Here is a 24357-nt window from a genome sequence, read left to right on the forward strand (position 1 = left end):
TTATGCTTTCATTTGGAAAAATTAAGCACTCCCAGCTGTAATCAACACATTTTATTCCACAAAATCAGTGTATAATAAGTTGAGGTCTAAGCCTGTTGAACAGAGAATGTCTGGTGTTGTTTTAGGTTTTTACTCTGAATATACAGAAAGTCTGCATCAAAAAAATCATGCATGTAACAAAACACCTAACGTATTAAACGTGGAGCAAAGTAGACTGGATAAAAGATTACGAACACACAGAAGAACTACACATGGTGAAGATTTAATGTCCGTGTGTAAATCTAGACTTACTTTCTGTGTCTTTCCTCTGAAGGTGTCCCTGACTAACAGCATGCTGGATATGTACGGCGATGACCAAGGTATGACAGCCCCTCACGGAGGACTGACACCCTCATTACCCACAAAGCTCTCAGTTAAAATGGAAGTCACAGGTACGGAGCACAGATGCCTGTCCGAGCAGGACCTGTGCTGTTAGCAAAGGCATTTCAGAAAGAAACATTTCCAAGAGCAGTTTAGTTTCACATTAAAGAGAAATCAGTTAAGGGTATCTTATGTTGTAGATATAAGGTAAAAGGTAGCTTATATCTTAAGCACAAAACTGCAGTTTTGAGACAGTTAATTTTCTGTTCTTTATCTGGATGAGTATCGCGATAGCAATGACAATGTCAAGCTGAAGTCCACAAAAAATAAAATAACATTTAAATAAATAAATATTAATACATTTTAACTTATCACCTTGTCTCTGGTAGTGCCATATTTTACTTATTTTTATTATATATTATATATATATATGTAGTGCTGTCTGAAATTTTCTTCTAAAATTAGAATTTTTCCTCAAGCTTCTATGTTTAAGTTGGAAAAAGAAATATGATAATCATAACCCAAGTATTTGGAAAATATCAGTAATTAAAAAATAATTACCTATAAAATCACTAATTATATCCAAGTCCATATTATATAATTAGGTAATTTTAAAATATTTATAAAACATGTATCAATATATAAACTTTACTGTATAATTGTATTATAAAAATTATGAATAGCATTGTAGTACTTATTGTACCAGATGAATTAGCGGTCTCAAAATTGTAGTGTATGTACATTTATGTTCATGCATTTGGCATACTTTTTTTTATTTTTTATTATTATTATTTCAAATAATTATTTTTCAGTTATATGTTGTAACATTATACAATGCTAAATGTTTTCATAAAAATATATAACAATACTACTACTAAATATGTTTCTTGGTTACAAACAAAGTATAATGAAAGTCAGTATGAAAAAAAACCCTAAATTCACTGCATAAAAAGTATGCCAAATCCATTCCTGTAATTTACACAAATACAATGTCTTTTAAAGGTTTATGTAGGCAAGACTATTAAAAACAAAATAACACAATATAATCTACCATTCTGGAAATTCAGGAACCGGAAAAAAAAATAAAAAATCAAGAGCATACTGTAAATATATCTAGCAAAGCAAACCCAGATGGGCTCATTCCACATGAGCTATTCCAAAAGGCCCAGGCTTTGAAAGACAAACACAAGCCTGTATGTTTCATGTTATTATCCAGCTGTCTTATTTTAAGAGTCAGCGCGCTCCGTGTTTAGCTCACCATTGTGTTGCTCTCATTCTTCATCATCAATGCTTCAATGAGCGGAATATGGTAGCATGTATTCTTAGCATGATAGACACGGCACAATGCCTCCTTTGTGGGCGCCTTTTTTTCTTATGAATGTCATGCATCAAGTAAAGCTAATTGATTCAGGAAATAGAAAGGATGCCTGGAGAACTCTTCACTCCGGCAGGAAAATAAGTGCATTTCTGTCTTTTTCACAAGACACAAGCGTGCTGCACGGCGCTCTTGTTTGGTTACGTGCGGCTCAAATGACCTTATTGAATCAGCAGAAATGAATTGAGAAATCCAATCACTGCTCCCAATTATATAATTTGGAAGAATGTGAATGTGAATATGAATGCAGAAACATTTGGCCTTCCTCCTCTCACCCGCTCCGGGATGTCAGCAGATTGGTTAATGGTAAGGTCAGGAAGGATTAAAAGAAGATACACAGCTTTTCTTCATTAAGACAGAGATCTGGTGTTCTGGTGTTGACGAGTCTGGGGTGAATGAAAACAGCTTATTCACACACAAAAAGAGGGCTTGTATTGATGTGTGGCTACATGTGATGGGTTCAACAGAGGCTAGTGTTGTTTGGGGAGTCTTAGGCAGGGGTCAGGAATCTTGAGGAAGTTGCCAAAACTAATGACATTACTAATCTGACGGCTTTCTTTAAAGACACACTTTGCATTAGCATGGTGTTCAACTTACCTTTGGATATACACTTATGAGTTTCTGCAATAACCTTCCCATATTTCGTCTATTACAGAACTTGACACCAGAGTCCTGGCCAAAGAAAGACAGAAAAAAGACAACCACAATCAAAGTAAGGAGACTATAACACAAAAAAAATGGTTATTTAACCCTTATGTTCTATTTAGAGGTCCTGTAAATGCTTCCAAAATACTTCAAATTAGGGCTGTTTACCCAAAAATGAAAATTCTGTCATCATTTACTCACCCTCATGTCGTTACAAACATGTATGAGTTTCTTTCTACTGCTGAACACAAAATAAGATATTATGAAGAATGTTAGTAACCAAACAGCTGACGGTAGCCATTCACCTCCATAGTATTTTGTTTCCATACTATGGAAGTCAATGGCTACCGTCAACTGTTTGGTTACCAACATTCTTCAAAATATCTTCTATTTAGATAATGACAATAGAATTTTCATTTTGGGGTGAACTGTCCCTTTAAAGGAACACTTTTTTTGAAAATAGGCTCATTTTACAACTCCCTTAAACAGTTGAGTTTTACCATTTTTGAATCCATTCAGCCGATCTCTGGGACTGTTGGTAGCACTTTTAGCTTAGCTAAATGATATTACGCAGCACCTGAAAGTAGTCCCCAGCTATATCATAACTAGTTATCTAGCTGGGGACTACTTTCAGGTGCTGTGTAATATCACTGTGCCTGCTGGACTCATGGTACGGCAGCAAAGTTTCTTGATTATTACGCCGGAATAACTGTATAGTTCCTAGCCATATCGGCGTAGAAAATCGCAACTTTTCATTTTCCGTCAGTCTTAGTACACGATGTAACTACAGAAGAGTCAAGTTTTAAATTAATAAAAATGATAAACTCTTTGGTCATTTTTGAGCGAGATGCTAATGGTCTAATCCGATTCAATGATCTAAGCTAAGCTAAATGTGCAAAACTCAACTGTTTAACTCTAGGGGAGGTTTAAAATGAGCCTATTTCCAAAAACAAGTGGAGTGTTCCTTTAAGAACAAGGTTATTTGATACTTTTCCTAAATTTCCAAGAAACTGTTGTGAACAAAAACGGTCTATTTTGATTATTTTATTGTATTTTTTGTTGTGTGCTATAATGGGGACTCAAATGAAGCGTAGCTGCTTTTCAGTCCCTGAAAAATGCTTGGTTGCTTTGTGATACAATAACTATTCAATTAAATTTGTCAAATGGATTCTGACTAGGTCCGAGAAAATACTCTTTAATATTCTGAGAAGAATATTTATCTTTAAAGACAGTCAAGTTATTCTCAACAAAATATGAGATTATATATTTAATATTAATATTAGGTTTGTGGTATATGACATACTTTTTTCTCACAATTGCCAGTTGAAAGACGACGGCGATACAACATCAACTACAGGATCAAGGAGCTCGGAACCCTGATACCGAAGTCAAACGACCCGTGAGTCAAAATGTTCCTTGATTCCCGCAATAACAGTCGAGCTGAACTCTGAAAGTCTGAGAAAAGGGAAAAAAACTAAACAATCATATCAGAGATAGACTCATGAAGACAGGGCAAAATGACACTGAAGTAGAGAGAAAATGACAGTACAGTGCTCATTTCTCAAGGAAATGCCTACAGAGCGAACAGACCCCCATCTGAATGATGAAAATGAGGTTCAAGGCAAAGTATAGAGCATTTGAACTAAAGTTTAAGCACAACTGAACCCAGAGATGAAGTACAGTGCAGACGGCGAGTCCATTGCCCCAGCTTAATTGAACTTTTTATCGAATTTAAATGGAAGGCTAGTGCTGCCACCTTGCCATTAACACAAGATAAAAGAGATTATTAGCTGCGATCAGGCCAGCATCTTATTCCAAAGAAAGAGACAATTTGACGACACTTTCCTCCTTTTAAAAAGTAATGGTATCGGGAATGACTGCACTTTACTTCGGCTTCCGAAATCCAATTTTTTTCTACCTCTTCCGACACCTATTTTTGCTCGGGGATTAATTTTACCGTACAAGAGGCCGTAGAATGGTCTTTCTGCAGACGTACTTAACTATTCCATTAAAATTCCCCATTCAAAGGCAAGGTAATGTCCGAGAATGAATAATTGGCCATGTAAATCACAGTTTCTAAGTTCTGGGAAAAAAGGAGACTCTTGTGAGGCTTTTCTCTGTGTATGAAAGTTCTGCTGATGCAAAGGCGGTGTTGAGAAAGGTTATCTTTTACGTTTCTCTGGCAGTGATATGCGCTGGAACAAAGGGACGATCCTCAAGGCCTCGGTGGAATATATTAAGTGGCTGAAGAAAGAGCAGCAGCACGCCCGTGATCTCGAGAGCCGACAGAAGAAACTAGAACAGGCCAACAGAAGACTCCTGCTACGAATCCAGGTAAAGAGACAAAAAGAACAAGAGAACGAAGGGAATATGGCCATGAGAGAGAATGAGATGTAGGCATGAGAGACGGCAGAAAAAGATGGTTGTAGGAGTGAGCGACGAGGATGTAACGCAAAATGCTGAAAAAAGACTAGCTTACATTTCAGAAAAGTAGAACAACTACATTCGAGCTTTTAAAGACTATAATATCTTCATAAACTAACAGATGAAACTATTTAATTCAAGAACATCTAAATTGGGCTGACAGAATTTAATTAACCTTAATTTTTATAATAAACAAAACATGATAAAACAGAGTCAAAAACTGTGGCAGCATTTAACTAAATATTTCCCTGCAAACAAAATGGGCAAAAATTAATTGGTGCGTCATTTATTTAATCAGTGAATACAGTTCGAATTAGTTTCCATTTTAATTAGCGTGAAATTGAGTAATATAAATATGGAGAAGAAATGTTGGCTAATTTAGGAATATATGTTTGCCACAAAAACCCTTGGAATGATTGTAGCTTAAGGCCAAAAGTTCAGATGTTATACATTTATAAAATACTGTATGTAAAATACTTGTTTTTTTTCATTTTTTAAGTAGTAAATGTTATTTTATTCCAGGTAAAGCTGACTAAAATGAATAAAAAATTAACTGGTGAGCTGTTTGTTTGACCAGCAAATTAATTACAAAAAATGGCTTTCCACCATTACATCATATTTGTAATGGTCATATTTAATTACTCCCTAAACATGGTCTTAAAAATGTTTGTATGCGGTGAAAATACAGCCATATAGTGTTGCGTTTTAATACTCTTTGGAAATGTAGCTTGTTACTGGGAAAAAAAAGCTGTTTTAAAACAGCCAAATGACTGTTGCTCTATAACAGTTTAGTTAGTAGTATCAATACAATAGCAGCTCAAACCAGGCCTCAAATATATTTTATAATTGTAACTAGTGGGTTTAACTGGTCACTCGATCACCATTTAAACCAGGTTATATTGAAAACAAAGGTACAATGTGCCTGACAGCTGAGCGGCCTGGCCTGCTCCTATTGATGCTTGTAACGGCCTATCCGGCCCCGCTTTGAAACATGCCGAGCTGAGGTAATTACCTGATTAATAAATAGCAGCTACAGCTTCGTCAGGAGCGGAATGGGCCTGGAATTAGATTATGAGGGCTAATAACTTTGAAGAGCCGGGCTCCTCGTCTGAATTTATGCATTACATTTCCACAGTATTGACATATTCGCAGACCAGGCGCGAGTCTTCTTCACACATGTGAAGACATCGCAATTAGCCCTCAAAGTAATTACCCCGAGGCTCCCTATCCAAAAGCTAATGCTAATAATGCCTCAATTGAGTGTCTGAAGATACCCACGTTAAGAGGCAATGCAATAGCTCATTTAAACTGTCTCCGCTACAGATAATGTGTGGGAATAATGAAGAGAGAAAGATATGAAGCTATAGTTGTTAGTGTAGACACTTACAAGAGTACTAGGTTAGTAATCAGTGCTCATCTCGTCAACAATGTAAGTGACAAAAGTGTTGTTTCATTATTATTATTTTTTGATTTTATCAATGATAGTGAAGATGAGTCAAAACATGCACATCTTCATTATATTTAAAACAAATAATATGAATAAAGACGAAAATAATACCACATAATAAAAAGTATTAGTATTGAAAAATCCAGAATATTAATATAATATTAATTTTGTGATCAGGCAAATTAACCCACCCAAATGCATTCTATACATATGACACTAATCAGATATTTATAAATGTATAAAATATTCTGTAAATTTTTTTACATTATTTAGATGTTAATTGTCAACAAAAAATTGGGCCTATTTAATATTTTTCACTAAAAACCCTTGTGATGGTTTCAGCTTAAGGCCAAAAGGTCTAATAAATGTTTCACAAAAATATGAAATACTTGGTTTTCTTTTTGAAAGATTTTTTTTTTCTCCAACTATAATTAGATGCCATTTTAGTCTATGAAACTGACTAAAATCAATAAATATGACGATGAAATGTTGAGCTTTTTAAGAATGCTTTTTCCAAAACCTTCTCAATGGTGGCATTTAGCTGCCCTGTTTTAATGGGAAGCCATGCTGGCTGGACGTTACCTCAGAATATAGCATTGTGATGAATGAGTTTCTGAAGTTGAATGCATCCCTTCATGTGTTTATGGGGCAGATGAAGGCCTAGAGCAAAAGGGAAGAGACCAAATTAGAGTATTCTTTATTCAGTTCATCTTTAACTCACTTGCCTGTGTTATCATTGACAGGAATTGGAAATCCAGGCTCGCGCTCATGGTTTGCCCAGTATGGCTGCTTCTATGGGAGCTGTTGAACTTTCATCCCATCTCCTAAAGCAACAACAGCAGCAGCACCAGACGGTCACACCGGCCCCTCCGAGCACCCAGGCCCCACCGCAGCTGGGCCAGCCACCCATCTACCCTCAGGAGAACATGAGCAACCCGGAGTACACCCAGCGGACACCTTTACCGGCGGCCATGGTTGCAGGGAACGCCGGAGAACAGACCGACGGCTCCAACACTTACTCCGATCCTCTCTCCCACTTCACCGATTTCTTCTGCAGCACCTTGAAAGAAGAGCACCGGCTAGACGAAATCCTGATGGACGACCCTCTCTCGCCCTTTGGGACCGACCCGCTCCTCTCCGCCGGATCGCCCGCCGCGTCCAAAGGGAGCAGCCGCAGGAGCAGCTTCAGCTCAGAGGAAGCAGACGAGCTCTGACCGTCCAGACGCTGACCTGTAACACTGTGTAACTGACCTCCCGTTTCCATTGGATTACAAAGATGACGAGAATCTTACTCCAATGTTGAGTCAGACACATCAAAAAAGGGAGATTGACCTAAAAGACTGTCTATACAGCAATAACACTGGTTACGTACGATCACAAAATGTATATTTCTGAAACCTAATGGCATTGTTGAGACGGACCACTTTAGAGAGAGTTCGTTTTGTGCCTTATTCAGAGCAATACGTTTTTATGGCTGACTTACCACTGAGACCCGAAGCAATGCAGTCGTTTTTATGCTATGCAAAAAACCATAACGCATCTTTCTGTTTCATACATACTGTATTTTTCTAGAAACATACTGTTCATGTATTTATGTTTTAATCCCTGTATTCTTAAAAAACATTTCTTAACCTAACATGCTACTTTTTATATATAACTCTAGGGGTGTGGGAAAACACAATAAACCCCCTTTTTCATAAACTGAATATATTGTCTCATTTCATTCATATCCAAACTTTCAGTCAAGCTCCTAACCATATAAAGCCTATTGTATCATATTTGACAAAAAAAAAATCTCTAAGGCCTTAAAATAATAATCATCAGCTAAGAAACCTATTGTATAGAATCTAAGTATTTTAGCAAGTAAACTATAATTCTAAAAACATCCCCCTTCAGGTAATGGTACACGTCTTTCTCGACTATTTTTATGAAGTAAACATTTCAAGATGAACTTAGGTTTACTTGATTATCCATACATCGTTTTCAGAAAAATTGTAGTATTAAGTATGATACGTCATGCATTATATGTTTTGATCATAAAACTAAGCATTTAAATAACATCTTAAAAAGACATATCATTGAGAGATACAGAGTTACAACTGATATTTGTATGCATTTTATGTCAGCTATACTGATCTCAGTGATTAACATTATCTATCAGCATTAGATACAAATATCAGAAACTGCACCAAATAGCATATTTTAGTCAGTTTGGGCTCTGAATAAAATTTAAGTTGTATTACTCTGTGAGTATGAGCTCCATATCATACTATATAAGCCATTATCATATTCTGGATTCTCAAAATAAAGATGAAGAATAAATGAAGAATAAAATTCTTAACTTGAAATGAAAAATAATTTCATCGTTTACTCACCCTCATGTAGCTCCAAACCTGTATGACTTTTTCTTCTGAAACACACACACACACACACACAGACACAGACACACTTTGAAGAATGTTGGTAACCAAACGGTTTTGCTGACCAAAAAACAAACAAACAGACATTTATTTCTTAACGCCTAATTACGTTAAGGAACTTTTTTTTTTTTTTATTTGGCCCCAGATTGTGGACCCCTGCCGAGTGATGAGAGCTGTGGCTGTCTGAAGTACCGCCCACTGGGAGACTCACAGTTTGAGTGACGTGTTGATGACCCCTGATGAGGATGATCTCCAAACCGCAGGCCACTAAAGACTCTCAAACAAGCCCTAATTACACGCTAACCATCTTCTGAACAACTCCTGACACAAAACCCATCCGCAGCAGAGGTTTACCACAGAACAGTCATGATCAAAATCACACGAGACCCTGAATCCCAAACGAGTTGAGTTCTGCTGCATACACAAACACTAACGATCATAAATAGTTAGCAACATGTAACACAGCAGTCTCTTATGAGTCAAGTTGATTTAAAGTTTTATTTTGCACTTGCCCAGAACAGACAGGCTTCTAAAGAAACATTTCATTAGCAGATATTATTTAACCAAAATCGAAAATGAAATAACACATTAATAATACAACAAACACTAGCATGCTGAAAAAAACACGTCAATGCATTTCGGAAGATAGCCCGTGTTCATCAAAGCCAGGCTAAATTAATGTTTGAGAATGTTATTAGCTTATATGTTTCTCTGTAATGAAATCGAAAAAGCTTCGACTTGCATCTCCGCCGCAGACGGAAAATAAAATTGAACTGCCACATCATTATCAAGCTCTGATACTCCAACTACAAAGTGCTGAGTGATGTTTACGCTTAATTGGCCAGCGCAATTACCCAAAGTAAATATGGATTTTCATTAAATTACAAACATGGACGAGGCCTCATGGAAGCGCAATTTCCTATTTTCTTTTGCTTAGCCACTTCCAAACCATTTTTCCTCCGCAAATACGGTCCTTTGATTTATTTCAATATGGATAAAAGAATTGAAAAAGGAACAAATATTACGTTCAATGCAAAAAAGCAATCATACTATATGCTAGAACGGTTCGCGAGATTAGAGATCTACAATTTTTGTAGTCAGATGAGAAAGTATACTGAAAAAAAATGGTGTAGGATTTACTTTGTAACAATTGCCACTTAGAAATTGTTAGTAAATTACAAAAATAATAGCAAAGAAACAACAAGCAACACCGAATTACACATGAAATCTTATTTTCTTGAAAAATATATGTTTGATTTTCAACTTTGAGTGTAGAATTTGACATTTTCTGAAGACATCTGTGTGAAACTTGCATATAGAAAACTCGCTGCCATAATGCAAGGGCTATGGTGTTTTTTGCGTATCGCTACATGGTTTCTTACTGGTCCAGATCAAAAGATTCCCTGTGATATTCAGACCTCTAGTTACAACTCTAGTACATCCCTCAATGCAACTCTATGGGATTTTCTTTTTTTCACGGATTGAATGGTCTCAGTTACATGCTACAAAAATCATTTAATAATTAGGGTTGGGGGTTTGTTCAAATCCCACCACTAATAATTAGAGATACTGTATATGAAATACATGCAAACATACATATTTAAAATGCACTCATATTACACACACAGCAATGCATTACGCAGCAGAAACTAAACTAGACTAAATCCTCTATCTTCAGCCATATAGGTCAGTATATTTAAATTTCTTAGAAAAACTGACTCTGATATGTAATGTAGTGTTGCTGTTACTGTACCTGTCCTGAGCTGAATTTGTCTCCGCTGTCCTGTGTGTCTCCAGCAGATGGTGGTAACAGACTGGGATGCTCATGTGTGCCACGTGGTCTGATCTCATACAGGATGAGAATATGTTTCAGAACAACCTCTGGATTGTGCCTCAGTCAGCTTTTGGTGACTATAAATCTGGGAAACAAAAGAAATTGGGAGATAATAGGTGGAAAATATTCCGCTTTGCATCTTAGATTTGTAAAAGCATCCGATGTTATTTGTGTAAGACTATATAAATTAATCTGTAATTGAGATCATTCCTATCATCTGAAAAAAACAAAACATCTGAGGTGCATGTAAAAACAATAAACTAGATCAAATTAGATCAAATACACTTGGCATTGCAACCAGGGTTATATTAGTTTACTAAAACCATAAAACATGTATGTTACCACATCCTACTATAAAATATATAGACATATTTACAAAAATAAAATAACAAGAACAATTAAACATGACTAAAACACAAAATTATTCAAACTTAAAAATGAAAAACAGAATATATAAGAAAAAATTATTGTTTCTCAATTATACAAAAACAACACTGATTGCAACAAAGTAAATAAAATTAATAAATCATTTATTATTAAAAATGTCCATTTATAGAGTACCTTATGCTCAAAATCTACTGTGAGGCCACTTATAATAACTTTTAACATTTAAATGAACAATTTAAACAAACATTGACCGTTCCTAGAGAAGGTAAATTATATTTATACTATTATAAGTAAAGATAATTTATTAGAATAGAATATTCCAATTCTAATCAAATCATTAGTAAGAACAAAGTGTTTAATTGTGACAAATGAGGCTTGTTAGCAGGACCGCAAGGTTAAGAACTGATGTAAAGGTGATCATAACGTCCCCAGGTGAACCCCACTGACCAGACTCTGCCACATCACTACACAGCCTTCCCATAATCCTCTGGGGCCCAGCCTCCATTTTGTGTTTATAGGACCACACCCAGCATTATTTCCCAAACTCCCACATCACTGGCCGGAGAGCGCCGAATTAACGATGAAGCACAAAGAGATGAAAAGCCTCCAGCTGGGGCAGCGCTATAAAACCCCTGAATGTGATTTCCAGAGATCGAATGAATTGAACCAGATGCCAAAACATAACTTCAAACAAATTGACTTCCAATTATTTAGACGCACACTTCCAGATGTGCCGCAGATGCAGACGGGGAGAGCAAAGGTATCTCAGGCCTGCGCTGCGCTTTATTCCACAATAAAGATGAGGTACGGTGGAGTGTGTTTTAAATCACTGGGATCAGGGCAGGATGTTGAGACGGCCGGTGCGGATGTGGAGACGAGAGAGCGTCATTAGGACAAAGTGAACTGACAGAGTTCCAGACAGCCATTAATGGACAAGGTCATTTACAGAGACAGAGAGAGAGAGAGAGACAGAGAGAGAGAGAGACAGAGAGAGAGAGAGACAGAGAGAGAGAGACAGAGAGAGAGAGAGAGAGAGAGAGAGAGAGAGAGAGAGAGAGAGAGAGAGAGAGAGAGAGAGAGAGAGAGAGAGAGAGAAGAGAGAGAGAGAGAGAGAGAGAGAGTGTTTTGGAGGTGCTGGGGAACAGTCATCTAGCAAAGACATTTCTTTAATGCTAATTTGCCTCCTGCCAAACCTTCATTCTGGAAATGAAATCACAGGGAATCAGACGGAAACTCGCTGCTCTGCTTTTCTAATGCATATACACGAGTGCATATTAATTCACAGGTTTCCTTACATTTACTAGCACGTGTGACGCAAATGCACTGAGACTCTGACTTACGCATGTTCCTTTAGCAAATGTACCACAATTAATCTGTTTTGAAACCACCATAAATAGCAGCGATTGTCCAATACATGGTTGTCAGTGGCTGATGTAGATACAGATATCTGGAAAGCAGGGCCACTACAACCCAACTATAAAATACAAACATTACATATGTATATACTTTTATAATAACGTGAAAAGGGGAATAAAACAGAGAGAGAGAATTTTCTGGCATTGTATTTATCATAATGATATACTAATTATTATTTAATAATAATTTATACTCGCACTCGAAAATGCAAAAACATTCCAACGTCATTAACTAAAGATGATTAATACCTGTTATAATCATAATCATCATAATCATACTAATTATATAAAAGTTGTATGTGAAAACACAATTAAAAACATTAACAAACATTAAAAAATAAACTATTTACATGATTAATTTTTTTTTCCAGTTATAATCATTCAACCTTAATCATACTAATCATAATTTTATAGTTTTGTATGCATTATAATATTGGAAAATAATAATAATACTTATTATTATTATTGAATAAACAATTATATAAAATTTGATAAATTAGATGAAAACTGTATGTGTACGTACACACACACACACATTATTAAATACTAAAAATAAATAAATTAAATAAATTGAATGGTATAAAATGAGTTAAAACTATGTGGCATTGTGATCATAAAAGTGATTAACTTAATGTTAATTTGCAGAAATGTATATTAACTTATATTCACAAAATCTGATGCGATGGCAGAAACAACAGAAATTGTTTATAATCTTTTGATGATGTTGCCAGCAGATTTTGGACACTAAAAAAGGTCAAAGATCAGCTAACTGGCTAGTTAACGTGCTGTTATACTGGTCACTAGTAAACAGTTAAGAAATATGACTATTAATGTACTTTAAGTTTATTGGACAGTCAATAGAGCTTCAAAATAAGCCACATCTCATACTGACTGATATCTGTCCCAGCGCTGTCAGATATCCTGTGGCCCTGTGGGAGCCCTGTATATTTTCTTTATGCTTAATATCTATAATTGACCAGTGCAAAGTGCAAAGCGTTCATTCCATTATAAGCGGTAGCAGAGTGTTTGGGGAGGCTGAGCTGGGAATTCTGGGAATTCTGAAAGGGTCCACAGGGCCTCTTTAATTCGAGACCCCGTGCCGGACTATGCTAATCCGCCGGCGGTCCGTCGGTCTCTCCTCATAACCTCTGATAATCTGAGTGACCTTGGCTGGGCGACGGAAGGCACCTGTGATTGATTTGTAATTCAAAACGAGAGCGACAAGTCTGGGGTCCTCTCCTTCCTAAACACTGCAGGGAAATCAAGAAAATAACATAAGCGGGAGTGAGATATTAATCCTAGATACACTGCCGTCGTCACTTGGAGGTGTTGGAGAGAGTGTGTGTGTGTGTGTGTGTGCTCGTGCAGCGGTGTTGGGTTTCGGAGGCTCGTTATCACACCGGGATAATTGTCGCTGTGTGGGTCGGCCCGTTTGACCAGGACTCTGTGCATTATTCATCTCCAGGCTTGCAGCGGGCCGTCGCCACACCCTTTAGAGAGAGACACATTTATTATTAATGGATAATTGTTTATTAAATGCAGAGGCTTGACCCTATTATGCCTATTACAGCCTGTGCAGTATACACTCGCCGTTTGACCTACTCGAAAGACGTGGTGCGGGGCCTACAGCTGCGGGACAGGAGGGAGGTGTGGGACGACATGCTGATGAAGAGGATGATAGGGAATGAGGAAGAAAGCGGACTAACAGGTGCAGGGTCAAAAGGGAGTCAGGGTTACATATTTATGACCGAGTTAATGCTGCTTTTGAGGGTCATGTGCTTAACTTCCGATGGCAGGAAGGTTGGGATATCAGTTTTCAGCCTAAACACTCAATTATAATTTTTTTTCCAGAAAAAATGTATTCATTCATATCTTAACATTTGGATATTTACAATGAAAAAAACTGCTATCACAATACAAACTCTCCTTGCATTGATAGCATAAATATAAATATAAAAATAATTGTTATATACAAATAAATATAATGTTATTTAAAAAATATTATTCTCCAAAAATAGTGAAAACATTAATACTACGATAATAGAATACAATAAAATATTAATATGAAATACAACATTAATAAAATAGCGTTAAAATAAATAAGTCATTTAAACGACATTCTCACAAAATAGTGAAAAAAAATATATGAATAAATGCTATAGTAATAACTAATGCAAATACTAATATCATTTATTATATTTAAATTTCATATTATTTCAAAATGATACTTTAATAACAATACAAATAAAAATTATTAAAATTAGATTCAACAATAATAAAATATGTAATAACTATCATTTATATATATATATATATATATATATATATATATATATATATATATATATATATATATATATACTATAGTATAGTATAAAATATGATAAAATAGTATAACAATTTGTTATTATTATGTTTTACATAAATCCTATCAATGAATGCATTAAGTGACTTGTTTTATTTCAGTGTATTTATTTTATTTGTCTTTCTGCATAGATTCTTGGGTGAAGGTTGTCATATTTCCTTGGACAGTTTTAAGTTATTATAACTGTAAAAAATTCTAATTTAATTATATGTTTTAATTGTTCTTTGTATGGGTCACTTTAATTCCTTGCAGCTATAATTGTTTCTTCCTAATTAAGGGAAAAGTCACTTAAATTAGTCATTCAAACAGGTCACGGTTTGAGTATGTATCAGGAGACCGGATCTGTTTAGTGTGTGACATTTTCCTGCACTATTCAGGGCAGACGGGCACTAGAGGCCAGTGTTGCAGCAGAATTCAGTCATCTGAGGGCCACCCTACAACCCGTAGCATTTCAAAACAACTCATGCAGCCACACACAACCTCACTGATTGTTTTAATTTAACACCGATTAAAGCAGCACCATAAGCAATCACTAAAAGCTTAAAATAATTCTTACAAACAAGAACACGGGCATTTGACTCTCAGCAAGGAGGAATTTGATGGAACTACTCGAGAAAATAAATCATTTCATTCTTATCAGTATAAATAGAATAAAAAGGCAGTTACGCAGAGAACACATTTTCCATTTGCCTTTTAGTCAGCAAACATACTTTTACAATTTATATAAATCTGCGACAGTGTACGTTCAGTAAAATATCTGCCAAGGACTTCAATAACACCCAGGAGTGTGACAGAAATTAAACAGCCTTATTAGAATTTACACGTGTTGAAGAAAACATGAGACTGTGTGGGAGAAACCACATATGGATCCAGAGAGAAATCTGAGCTCAAGTGTTTAATTGTGCTCGCGCGTGGAGGGGAGAGGACTGCTTTACTTTTTGTCTTTCGACAGATTTACTCCACCTGACTTGTGATGTGTTATTAGCAGATTCACATATCGCATGATAAAATCAATTCAAGCTCGTATTTGTTAAAGAGGACGAAAATATTGTAGAAGGTGTTACAATCAGAAGGTGGGATATTATTTCTTTCCTTCTGTTGTGCTGGAAGGTGATTATCATGAAGTGTGAGGTGGAGGGATGGAGGATTTGTGTGGAAAAAATGACACTTCAGAGGAGCGTTTTCCAATCAAACACCCTCACATTTTAGCCTGATAAAAGGAGGATGAATGAGAACTGGAATCAGAAACATAGCAATCCAAATATATTCTCATGTGAAATGGAATTATAGTAAAAAAAATAAAATAATAATAATAATATCTACACACCATTAAAAATTCTCTCTACATAAAATAATCTAAATAATAATAATAATGTAGGCATTCTCCAACTCTATAAACATATACAAAATAATAATAGATCTACAGGCCATTAAAATCTCTTTATATCCATAATGCAAAAATCCATAATGAAAATCTGAATACAAAACATTTAAGGTAGATTTTATCCAACTCTAAAACAAATTGATAAATAAATAAAAGTTCATGTAGATATTTTCAACTCAATAATAATAATAAAAAAAGATCTACATGCTATTAAAAATAGAAAAATTACAGAAAAATGAAAGGTAGATAGCTCTATATGCATCTTAAAAAAATAATAATCAACACCAATTTTATATTTTAGACTATTGTTGTAATAATTATAATACATAAAATACTATAAGATTGGTTGTATGACACCTAAATGATATGTAATTGTAATTTTCTATTTCTCTAAATATACATTCAGTGTAGAAGTGCTTTAGTAAATCTCTCAAATCCTTTTATTTATGAATGTCTGTGTGAAGCAGCTCTGTGTATCTGTTACAGTAAGCAGCTTCAGTAAATCAGACGCATCTAATACTATGTGTTGTGGATTAGCCCGGCTCAATCAGAGACAAACGCAACAGCCGTCCAGCAAACGCGGCACGCAGGATCTGTCTGAAATAAAGAACAAATGAGAGATAATTATGGCCGAAGGAACAGAGGTGGGGGTTGGTTACACTCACATGCAAATGCTGCTTTGTTGCTTGCCGAGCATCCTAATACCCTGAGAGTCAAATACCTTCCTTTTTTTCCACATTATGGAATTTGTCATGTTCGGTTGGAGCTGTCATATTCAAAACTGTATGCGCTAATGTGTGTAATCTGCTTTGCAACACATCAATTATGATGGATATTCCTCTAGCGGAGGTTTTTCTCTTTTTTTCCTCCATGCATTGCTCTCGGTAATCACTCCACGCTTATTAGGAAGCCTGTTTGGTAAATAATGATCTCCACTGAAGGATGCTAAACGCAAGTGTGGGATTGACGGAGTGTGAGCGAGCGGGGAAGTAAACGTTGCAGGAGGGAATGGGTGTTTATATATTAGTACCTCTATTTATTTGTACATAAAAATTTCCATGTGTGCATATATCAAAATTTGAAAGGCCAAACCTGAGCAGGTTTTATTTTCTTTTCTTTTACAATAACTATTTTTACCAGGAAACTGTGCTGTACAGCTACCCAGAATGCCTTGCTCAACGTCCACCCACCTACAATTGAGCAGCGCTGCTTTTGTATTGCTGCTATTTTTTTCCAGCAATAATTTCTCAGAATTCAACACTCCTTTATATTTTAGAGTTGCAAGATTGTCCAGTTATTTAAAAACTACAAATTAATCGGATAAGCGAAATGCATATGCTAGCAGAAAAAAGGATAAAATTAAATAATAAAAATAATAATAAATATCATTTATATCAGGGTTATTATAGTTATCTAAAACTAAAATGAAAACCATTAAAAAAAAGTGTTGGTAATATATATATATATATATATATATATATATATATATATATATATATATATATATTACCAACACTTTGTTTTTAATGGTTTTCATTTTATATGGTTTTCATTATATATATATATATATATATATATATATATATATATATATATATATGTGTGTGTGTGTTACACACACATATATATATAATCCTAATTAAACAAAAAAACAATAATAGACAGTAATATCTCAATAATAAAACAAAATGGCGCCGCTGATGGCAGCTATTGTGCGTTGCTCCTCGGTGTTTGTATTGTTTTTGTTTGTTTTTCCTGTTTTTTGTTTTTCAAATAAGATCAGCTTTACCAGGGATGATCTACTGAACATTCGGCAGAACACACCACAAAATCTTCTACCGGTTTTTGATTTTTCGGACGTTTTGCTGGACATTGTAGTTGGCGGAGCTGTAGCTCTGGTCAAACGCTACAGGAGGCGCAGACGTGGAAAGAGAGCCGGCGCGCTCGTGAAACTTCGTCAGCGCGGATTTAGAACGGCGTTGCCTAGCATCCATCTGGCGAATCTCCGCTCTCTACCCAACAAAACGGACGAACTCCTTCTGCTCTCCCGGACAAACAAGGACTTTTCTAACTCTGCTGCTCTATGTTTCACGGAAACCTGGTTGAATGGCGACATACCGGACAGCGCGATCCATCTGCCTAATTACCAGCTGATAAGAGAAGATCGGGACACAGAATCAACGGGGAAATCGCGCGGCGGCGGGACATGCTTTTACATCAATGAGAGGTGGTGTACAGATGTAACTGTTTTAAAGAAGATGTGCTGCTCAGATCTAGAAACGCTCTTCATTAACTGCAAGCCGTTCTATTCGCCGCGGGAGTTCTGCTCGTTCATTCTCGTGAGTGTTTACATTCCACCGCAAGCGCACGTGAGCACGGCTCTACAGAAACTCGCTGATCTGATCACAGAGAGTGAACAACAACACCCGGACTCTGTTTTAATCATTCTCGGGGACTTTAATAAAGCAAATCTCTCCCGTGAACTGCCAAAATACAGACAGCATGTTACATGTCCCACCAGAGACAGTAATATATTGGATCACTGTTACACAACAATAAAGGACGCATATCACTCGGTTCCACGAGCAGCTTTAGGACTCTCTGATCACTGTTTGGTTCATCTTATTCCATCCTACAGGCAGAAACTTAAGTCTGCGAAGCCTGTATTAAGATCTGTTAAAAGATGGACTAACGAAACAGAGCGGGATCTACAAGCCTGTTTCGACCTGACTGATTGGTCTGTCTTTGAAGCTGCAGCAAATGACCTGGACGAGCTCACAGAGACTGTAACATCATATATCAGTTTCTGTGAGGACATGTGCATTCCTACCAGGACTCATCTATTCTACAACAATGACAAACCATGGTTCACTGCCAAACTCAGACAGCTCCGTCAGGCCAAAGAAGATGCTCACAGAAAGGGGGATAAAGTCTTGTACAAACAGGCCAAATACACACTGGAAAAGGAGATCAGAGTGGCAAAGAGGAATTATTCTGACAAGCTCAGGAACAAATTCTCTTCCAGCGATCCGGCTTCAGTGTGGCTTGGATTAAAGGACATCACCAGCTACAAAACACCACCCCCCAGCACTCTGGAGAATCAACACCTGGCAGACGACTTAAACGAGTTCTTTTGTCGTTTTGAACGACCACCCCACACCCGCCCAGAACACCCCTCCACACAACCATTCACACCTCCAGCAACCCCTCTCTCCCCCACACCTACAATTCAAATCAGCGAAGACGATGTGTGCCAGGTCTTCAGGAAAAACAAAAGAAGGAAAGCACCTGGTCCAGATGGTGTGTCACCAGCCTGCCTAAAAATCTGTGCTGAGCAGCTGGCCCCCATCTTCACACAGATCTTCAATAGATCACTGGAGCTGTGTGAAGTCCCCTCATGCTTCAAACGCTCCACCATCATCCCCGTCCCAAAGAAACACAAAATTACTGGACTTAATGACTACAGACCTGTGGCACTAACGTCTGTAGCCATGAAATCATTCGAAAGACTGGTTCTGGCTCATCTGAAGGACATCACTGGACCCTTACTGGACCCCCTGCAGTTTGCCTACAGAGCAAACAGGTCTGTGGATGATGCAGTCAACATGGGACTGCACTTCATCCTGCAGCATCTGGACAGACCAGGGACTTATGTGAGGATCCTGTTTGTGGACTTCAGCTCTGCTTTTAACACCATTATCCCGGAAACCCTTCAAAATAAACTAACCCAGCTCTCCGTCCCCACCTCCGTCTGCCAGTGGATCAACAGCTTCCTGACAGACAGACAGCAGTTAGTAAAGCTTGGCAAATTCTCATCCAGCACTCGAACCATCAGCACTGGAGCTCCTCAGGGCTGCGTACTCTCCCCACTGCTCTTCTCCCTCTACACCAACGACTGCACATCTAAAGACCCCTCTGTCAAGCTCCTGAAGTTTGCAGACGACACCACACTGATCGGCCTCATCCAGGACGGTGACGAGTCTGCTTACAGACAGGAGGTTAAGGAGCTGGCTGTCTGGTGCAGTCTCAACAACCTGGAGCTTAACACGCTCAAAACTGTGGAGATGATCGTGGACTTCAGGAGAAACCCCCCTGCTCTCCCCCCACTTACCATCATGAACAGCACCGTGACTGCAGTGGAGTCATTCAGATTCCTGGGCACCACCATCTCTCAGGACCTAAAGTGGGATATTCACATTGACTCCATTGTCAGGAAGGCCCAGCAGAGGCTGTACTTTCTTCGCCAGCTGAGGAAGTTCAACCTGCCACAGGACTTACTGAAACAGTTCTACTCTGCCATCATTGAATCCATCCTCTGCACCTCAATAACTGTCTGGTTCAGCTCAGCTACCAAATCTGACCTCAGAAGACTACGGAGGGTAGTCCGGACTGCTGAGCGAATCATTGGTACAACCCTCCCCACTCTCCAAGAACTGTACTTATCCAGAGTGAGCAAAAGGGCTGGTAAAATCACTCTGGACCCCTCACATCCAGCACACAACCTCTTTGAACTGTTACCATCTGGTCGACGCTACAGAGCTCTGAGCACCAGAACGACCAGACACAGGAACAGTTTCTTCCCTCAGTCAATACATCTCATGAACACTCAATAAATAAACGTAGAACACACAACTAATACATTATCCATTCACCACACTCACTTATTTTATTTTCTCATTTCTAATTTGCACATACTTCACCTGTACATACATAGTCGCCTATATTATATATTATATATTGTGTATTTTTTATTTTTTTTGCTGCTTTGTACATTGGTTATTGGCTATTTCCTGTTATTTTGTTTCATTACCTGTGTCCTGTCCTGTTACTGTCTTTCTGTTGCACTGTGGAGCTTCTGTCACTACAACAAATTCCTTGTATGTGTAAACATACTTGGCCAATAAAGCTCATTCTGATTCTTCTGATTCTGATAATACTGAAATAAATGTATCTATCTATCTATCTATCTATCTATCTATCTATCTATCTATCTATCTATCTATCTATCTATCTGCCTTATCACTTTTAAATAACATTTAATAATATAATTCTTATTTATAGATTTAAAAAGTAAATAAAAAAAACTGCTTCTTTAAAAAAACCTATACCACACACACAAAAAAAAAGACCAATTTATGAATGTCTCCTACCTGCGTACTACTCCAAAAATGACAGACTGCTTACCGGAGAGAAAGAAAAGAGAGAAAAAAAGATTGTGTGTGAGTGAGAGTATATTAGACTATATTAGAGTGAGAAAGAGAGAGAGAGAGTCATAATCCCTCTATCAGCCCTCAGTGTAGAGGTGATAAAAGTGAGCTCTTAAAACCAGCGTAGCTCCTTTCACCACACAACAAAGACCTGCTTGTTCACAGGTACACCTGACACTGCGACTCCTCACAAACAAACACACTTCAGCGAGGCCTCACCTCTCGCTCTGGCCCTTTTCCGCCTGTTTCCCCTGCACAGCTCCATGAAGGGATGAAGAGAGGCTGCTGTCTGCGCTGGGAGCACAAACGTGATGTGATGATGGAAATCTGCCCACCGCGAGCTTCCTGTACAGCTGAAGAGGCCTGAATAAATGGGTAGACGTCAAAAACATAAAAATGCCAAATCAAGAATTAAATGCCAATATTTTTCATCTCTATAAAGTAATAATACATTCAGTCAATTTAAATACAATCAGCATTAAAACAAGATGTAGCGTTTATAGTATATAGTATTTATTAATATATTAATTTTTTGGACATGGTTTAAATACATCAAGATTTGAGTTAAGAAATTATATGAATGTATAAGGATGCTGTGACTGGTCACCATTTATTTGAAGTTTCCCTAATCTTTCAATAATTCAATAATTGGATTTATTTTAAATGGTTCTGCTGTGTGACGAATTAATTTTTAAAAAGTACAAATATTCCATGTAGTTTCTTAATACGTGGTCATGAAGTTGCATGCATTATAAGTATTAAATAATTAGTATAACACAGTTTAAAATGGTTTTGGACGGTCTCTAGAATGTCCCACTACACCCAAGGCACAAAAGCTAAAAGGTATTTTATTTACTACTAAATGGAACATATTAGTAATTAAAGTGTACATATACATGACATTTTCACTTAGCAATAACCTACCTAAATATCATGGTATTACTATCACTGTACCAGAGTACCACCATATCTTTTTACTTTTTTTAAAGAAAACCACATATGACAGAACAGAAAAGCATTCTGACACTAGACTATCTTTAAATGGCTGCTCTGTATTTGAGCTTGTATAAATGAGGCTCTCCATCTCCTTCCCTCACTTGGCGCTGTAACCTGGATCAGTCCTGGCAGTGTAAAGCAACTGCATGATGATATCTGAACACCAGACCAGAGAAACTCTAGAGTTCGGAATTGATCACAGTCAGATAGGATAGTTATTAAAAAACAGCCTTACTGGATGACTGTGATGTATAAAGAAGTCCAAGCAGATCGGCACGTCTTCATTTCTTTCAGATCTGTAGCTTTAGGAGAAGCATTTAAAATTGATTTAACGTGCAGCACATACTGCGGCGCCAAAAACTATTAGAAAATGTAAGGCACACCTAAAAAGGTCTGAAAATCATTGAAAATCACTACTTTACAAAGTATGAAACCCAGAGTAATTTATTTAACCCTTAAGTTGTGTTCTGGTCATTTTGACCTGGAGAGGATTTTCTGTTTTCCTAAAATGCTAGTTAAAATGATGGCATTATGACTAAAGCCAACCGACTTAATGCACACAAGATATAACAACTTCCTCACCCAAAATTTGATATTTTTTGTACATTTCCCCCCCACCTTGTTACACTTAAGGTGTTCCCATTAAAAAAACATGACCAGCATACAAAAAAACTGCTTTACCATTATTATTATTTGACTCAATCTTTTTATCAACTTGTATTCTTTCAATTAGCACAGGTTTTGTATTTCTTTTTTGATCTGATTGGACCAGATAGGTCTCACTGGTCTGAGCTAATGCACCTCAGTTTTTGAGCGAATACTGCCAAAAATAGCCACAAATTATACTTTCTTCACTCCAAAACTGAGATCAAGCTCATGAGACTGACAAAATCAGTTTGAATATTTGGTAATAATATAGCATGACAATAAATTTGCAAGCAATTTTTAAAAGGCTGGCCATTTTTTACAGGAACACCAAATTAGGTGTTTAGCGCAAAAAAAAATTATAATATATATATACCACTTGTATTTGAACAATTTAACTTTTTTTAAGCATCACAATACTTTTTAGGGCCCTTTTCTTTGAATGAAACATCACTGATATCTTCATCTCTAATTGTATAATCGTCTTCTATGGCTTCTTTCCAATATAATTGTATTGTTTTGAAGATTCTCACTTTCCTGTGGTTTTCAGAGCCAGAAAAACAGGATACGAAGAAATCACAGAAGTTCCCCGGAGAACAGCCGTTTCACCTGCTAATCAACTGAACTTGGATATCGACGCACCTGTGGAGGGAAACAGGGGGCCGCAGTGCCTCTCCAGCCCAGCAGGGGTGAACTCAAGGTGGGCCGTTCCACACAGCTGTGAAGGGGACGTGACACACCTGTGGATCAGCGACAGGGAAACGTAAACTACATCAAGACAGATCATTTTTCGCTGAACTCACCAGGATCGAGTATATGGAGCACTCAGAAAAAGGCTAATTCAAGCAGACAGCTGATGATCTGCGCATAAACACTTCGTAACGGCAAAAGAAACTTGCGGTTCGCCGCAGACAGCATGCCATAATTGAGATAAAAACAGCTTCAGAAGATGTAAACCCAGCACTTTCTGGGATCTAATGCCCAACATTGTTTTGAAACCAGACCTCTCAGACCAAACGGTTTAATCAGAAAAGTGTTTTTCTTCAAATCAAGCAATATGTTCCTTCTCCTACAACAATCTGCTAAACTAAATATAACGTGTGGCCTGTGTTGTCCGAGCCTCATAATTCAGTCTGGATCGCTCTTGCAGACAAACACAGAAATGTTATTTTCACACGTTCCTTATCACCCATCCGCGCTACAGGATTTAACGCTATACTAACAGCCGCAGGTCAGGTGGCTTCGCTCAGTAAACTGCTCGTATGCTAAGAAAGATGTTACGCTCCTGTCAAAGTGGCTCACATCTTGTTTTACCAGGTGGAGCCGCCACAGTCACTCGTGTTTTGATATAAACCAACTGCAGAGGACCGATACCAGTTTAGTCTGAGGAAATCAGCCAGAGCAAACAAATACATCTCGGGCCCCACTAACACAGCCGCATCTGACAACCATT

The 24357-nt window shown here is 37.3% G+C and overlaps 1 protein-coding gene across 6 annotated transcripts in view; it reads left to right on the plus strand.

Annotated features, from left to right (window-relative positions):
- The window catches only part of LOC306859096 (transcription factor EC-like), a 70498-nt gene extending 62543 nt beyond the window's left edge, over positions 1-7955 (plus strand). For 4 of the 6 annotated variants that reach the window (XM_079399927.1, XM_079399930.1, XM_079399929.1 and 1 more), the window contains 5 exons: positions 314-359; positions 2391-2447; positions 3704-3779; positions 4567-4714; positions 6995-7955. In XM_079399927.1, the coding sequence (XP_079256053.1) occupies positions 314-359; positions 2391-2447; positions 3704-3779; positions 4567-4714; positions 6995-7465 (798 nt within the window). In that variant the 3' untranslated portion in view covers positions 7466-7955. Of the gene's footprint in view, positions 1-313; positions 432-2390; positions 2448-3703; positions 3780-4566; positions 4715-6994 lie in introns of all 6 variants that reach the window. The other 2 variants (XM_079399926.1, XM_079399928.1) reach the window with 1 other exon arrangement.
- Positions 7956-24357: the final 16402 nt, after the last annotated feature.

The sequence above is a fragment of the Barbus barbus genome, assembly GCF_936440315.1.
Source record: "Barbus barbus genome assembly, chromosome: 39".
Taxonomy (NCBI): Eukaryota; Metazoa; Chordata; class Actinopteri; order Cypriniformes; family Cyprinidae; genus Barbus; species Barbus barbus.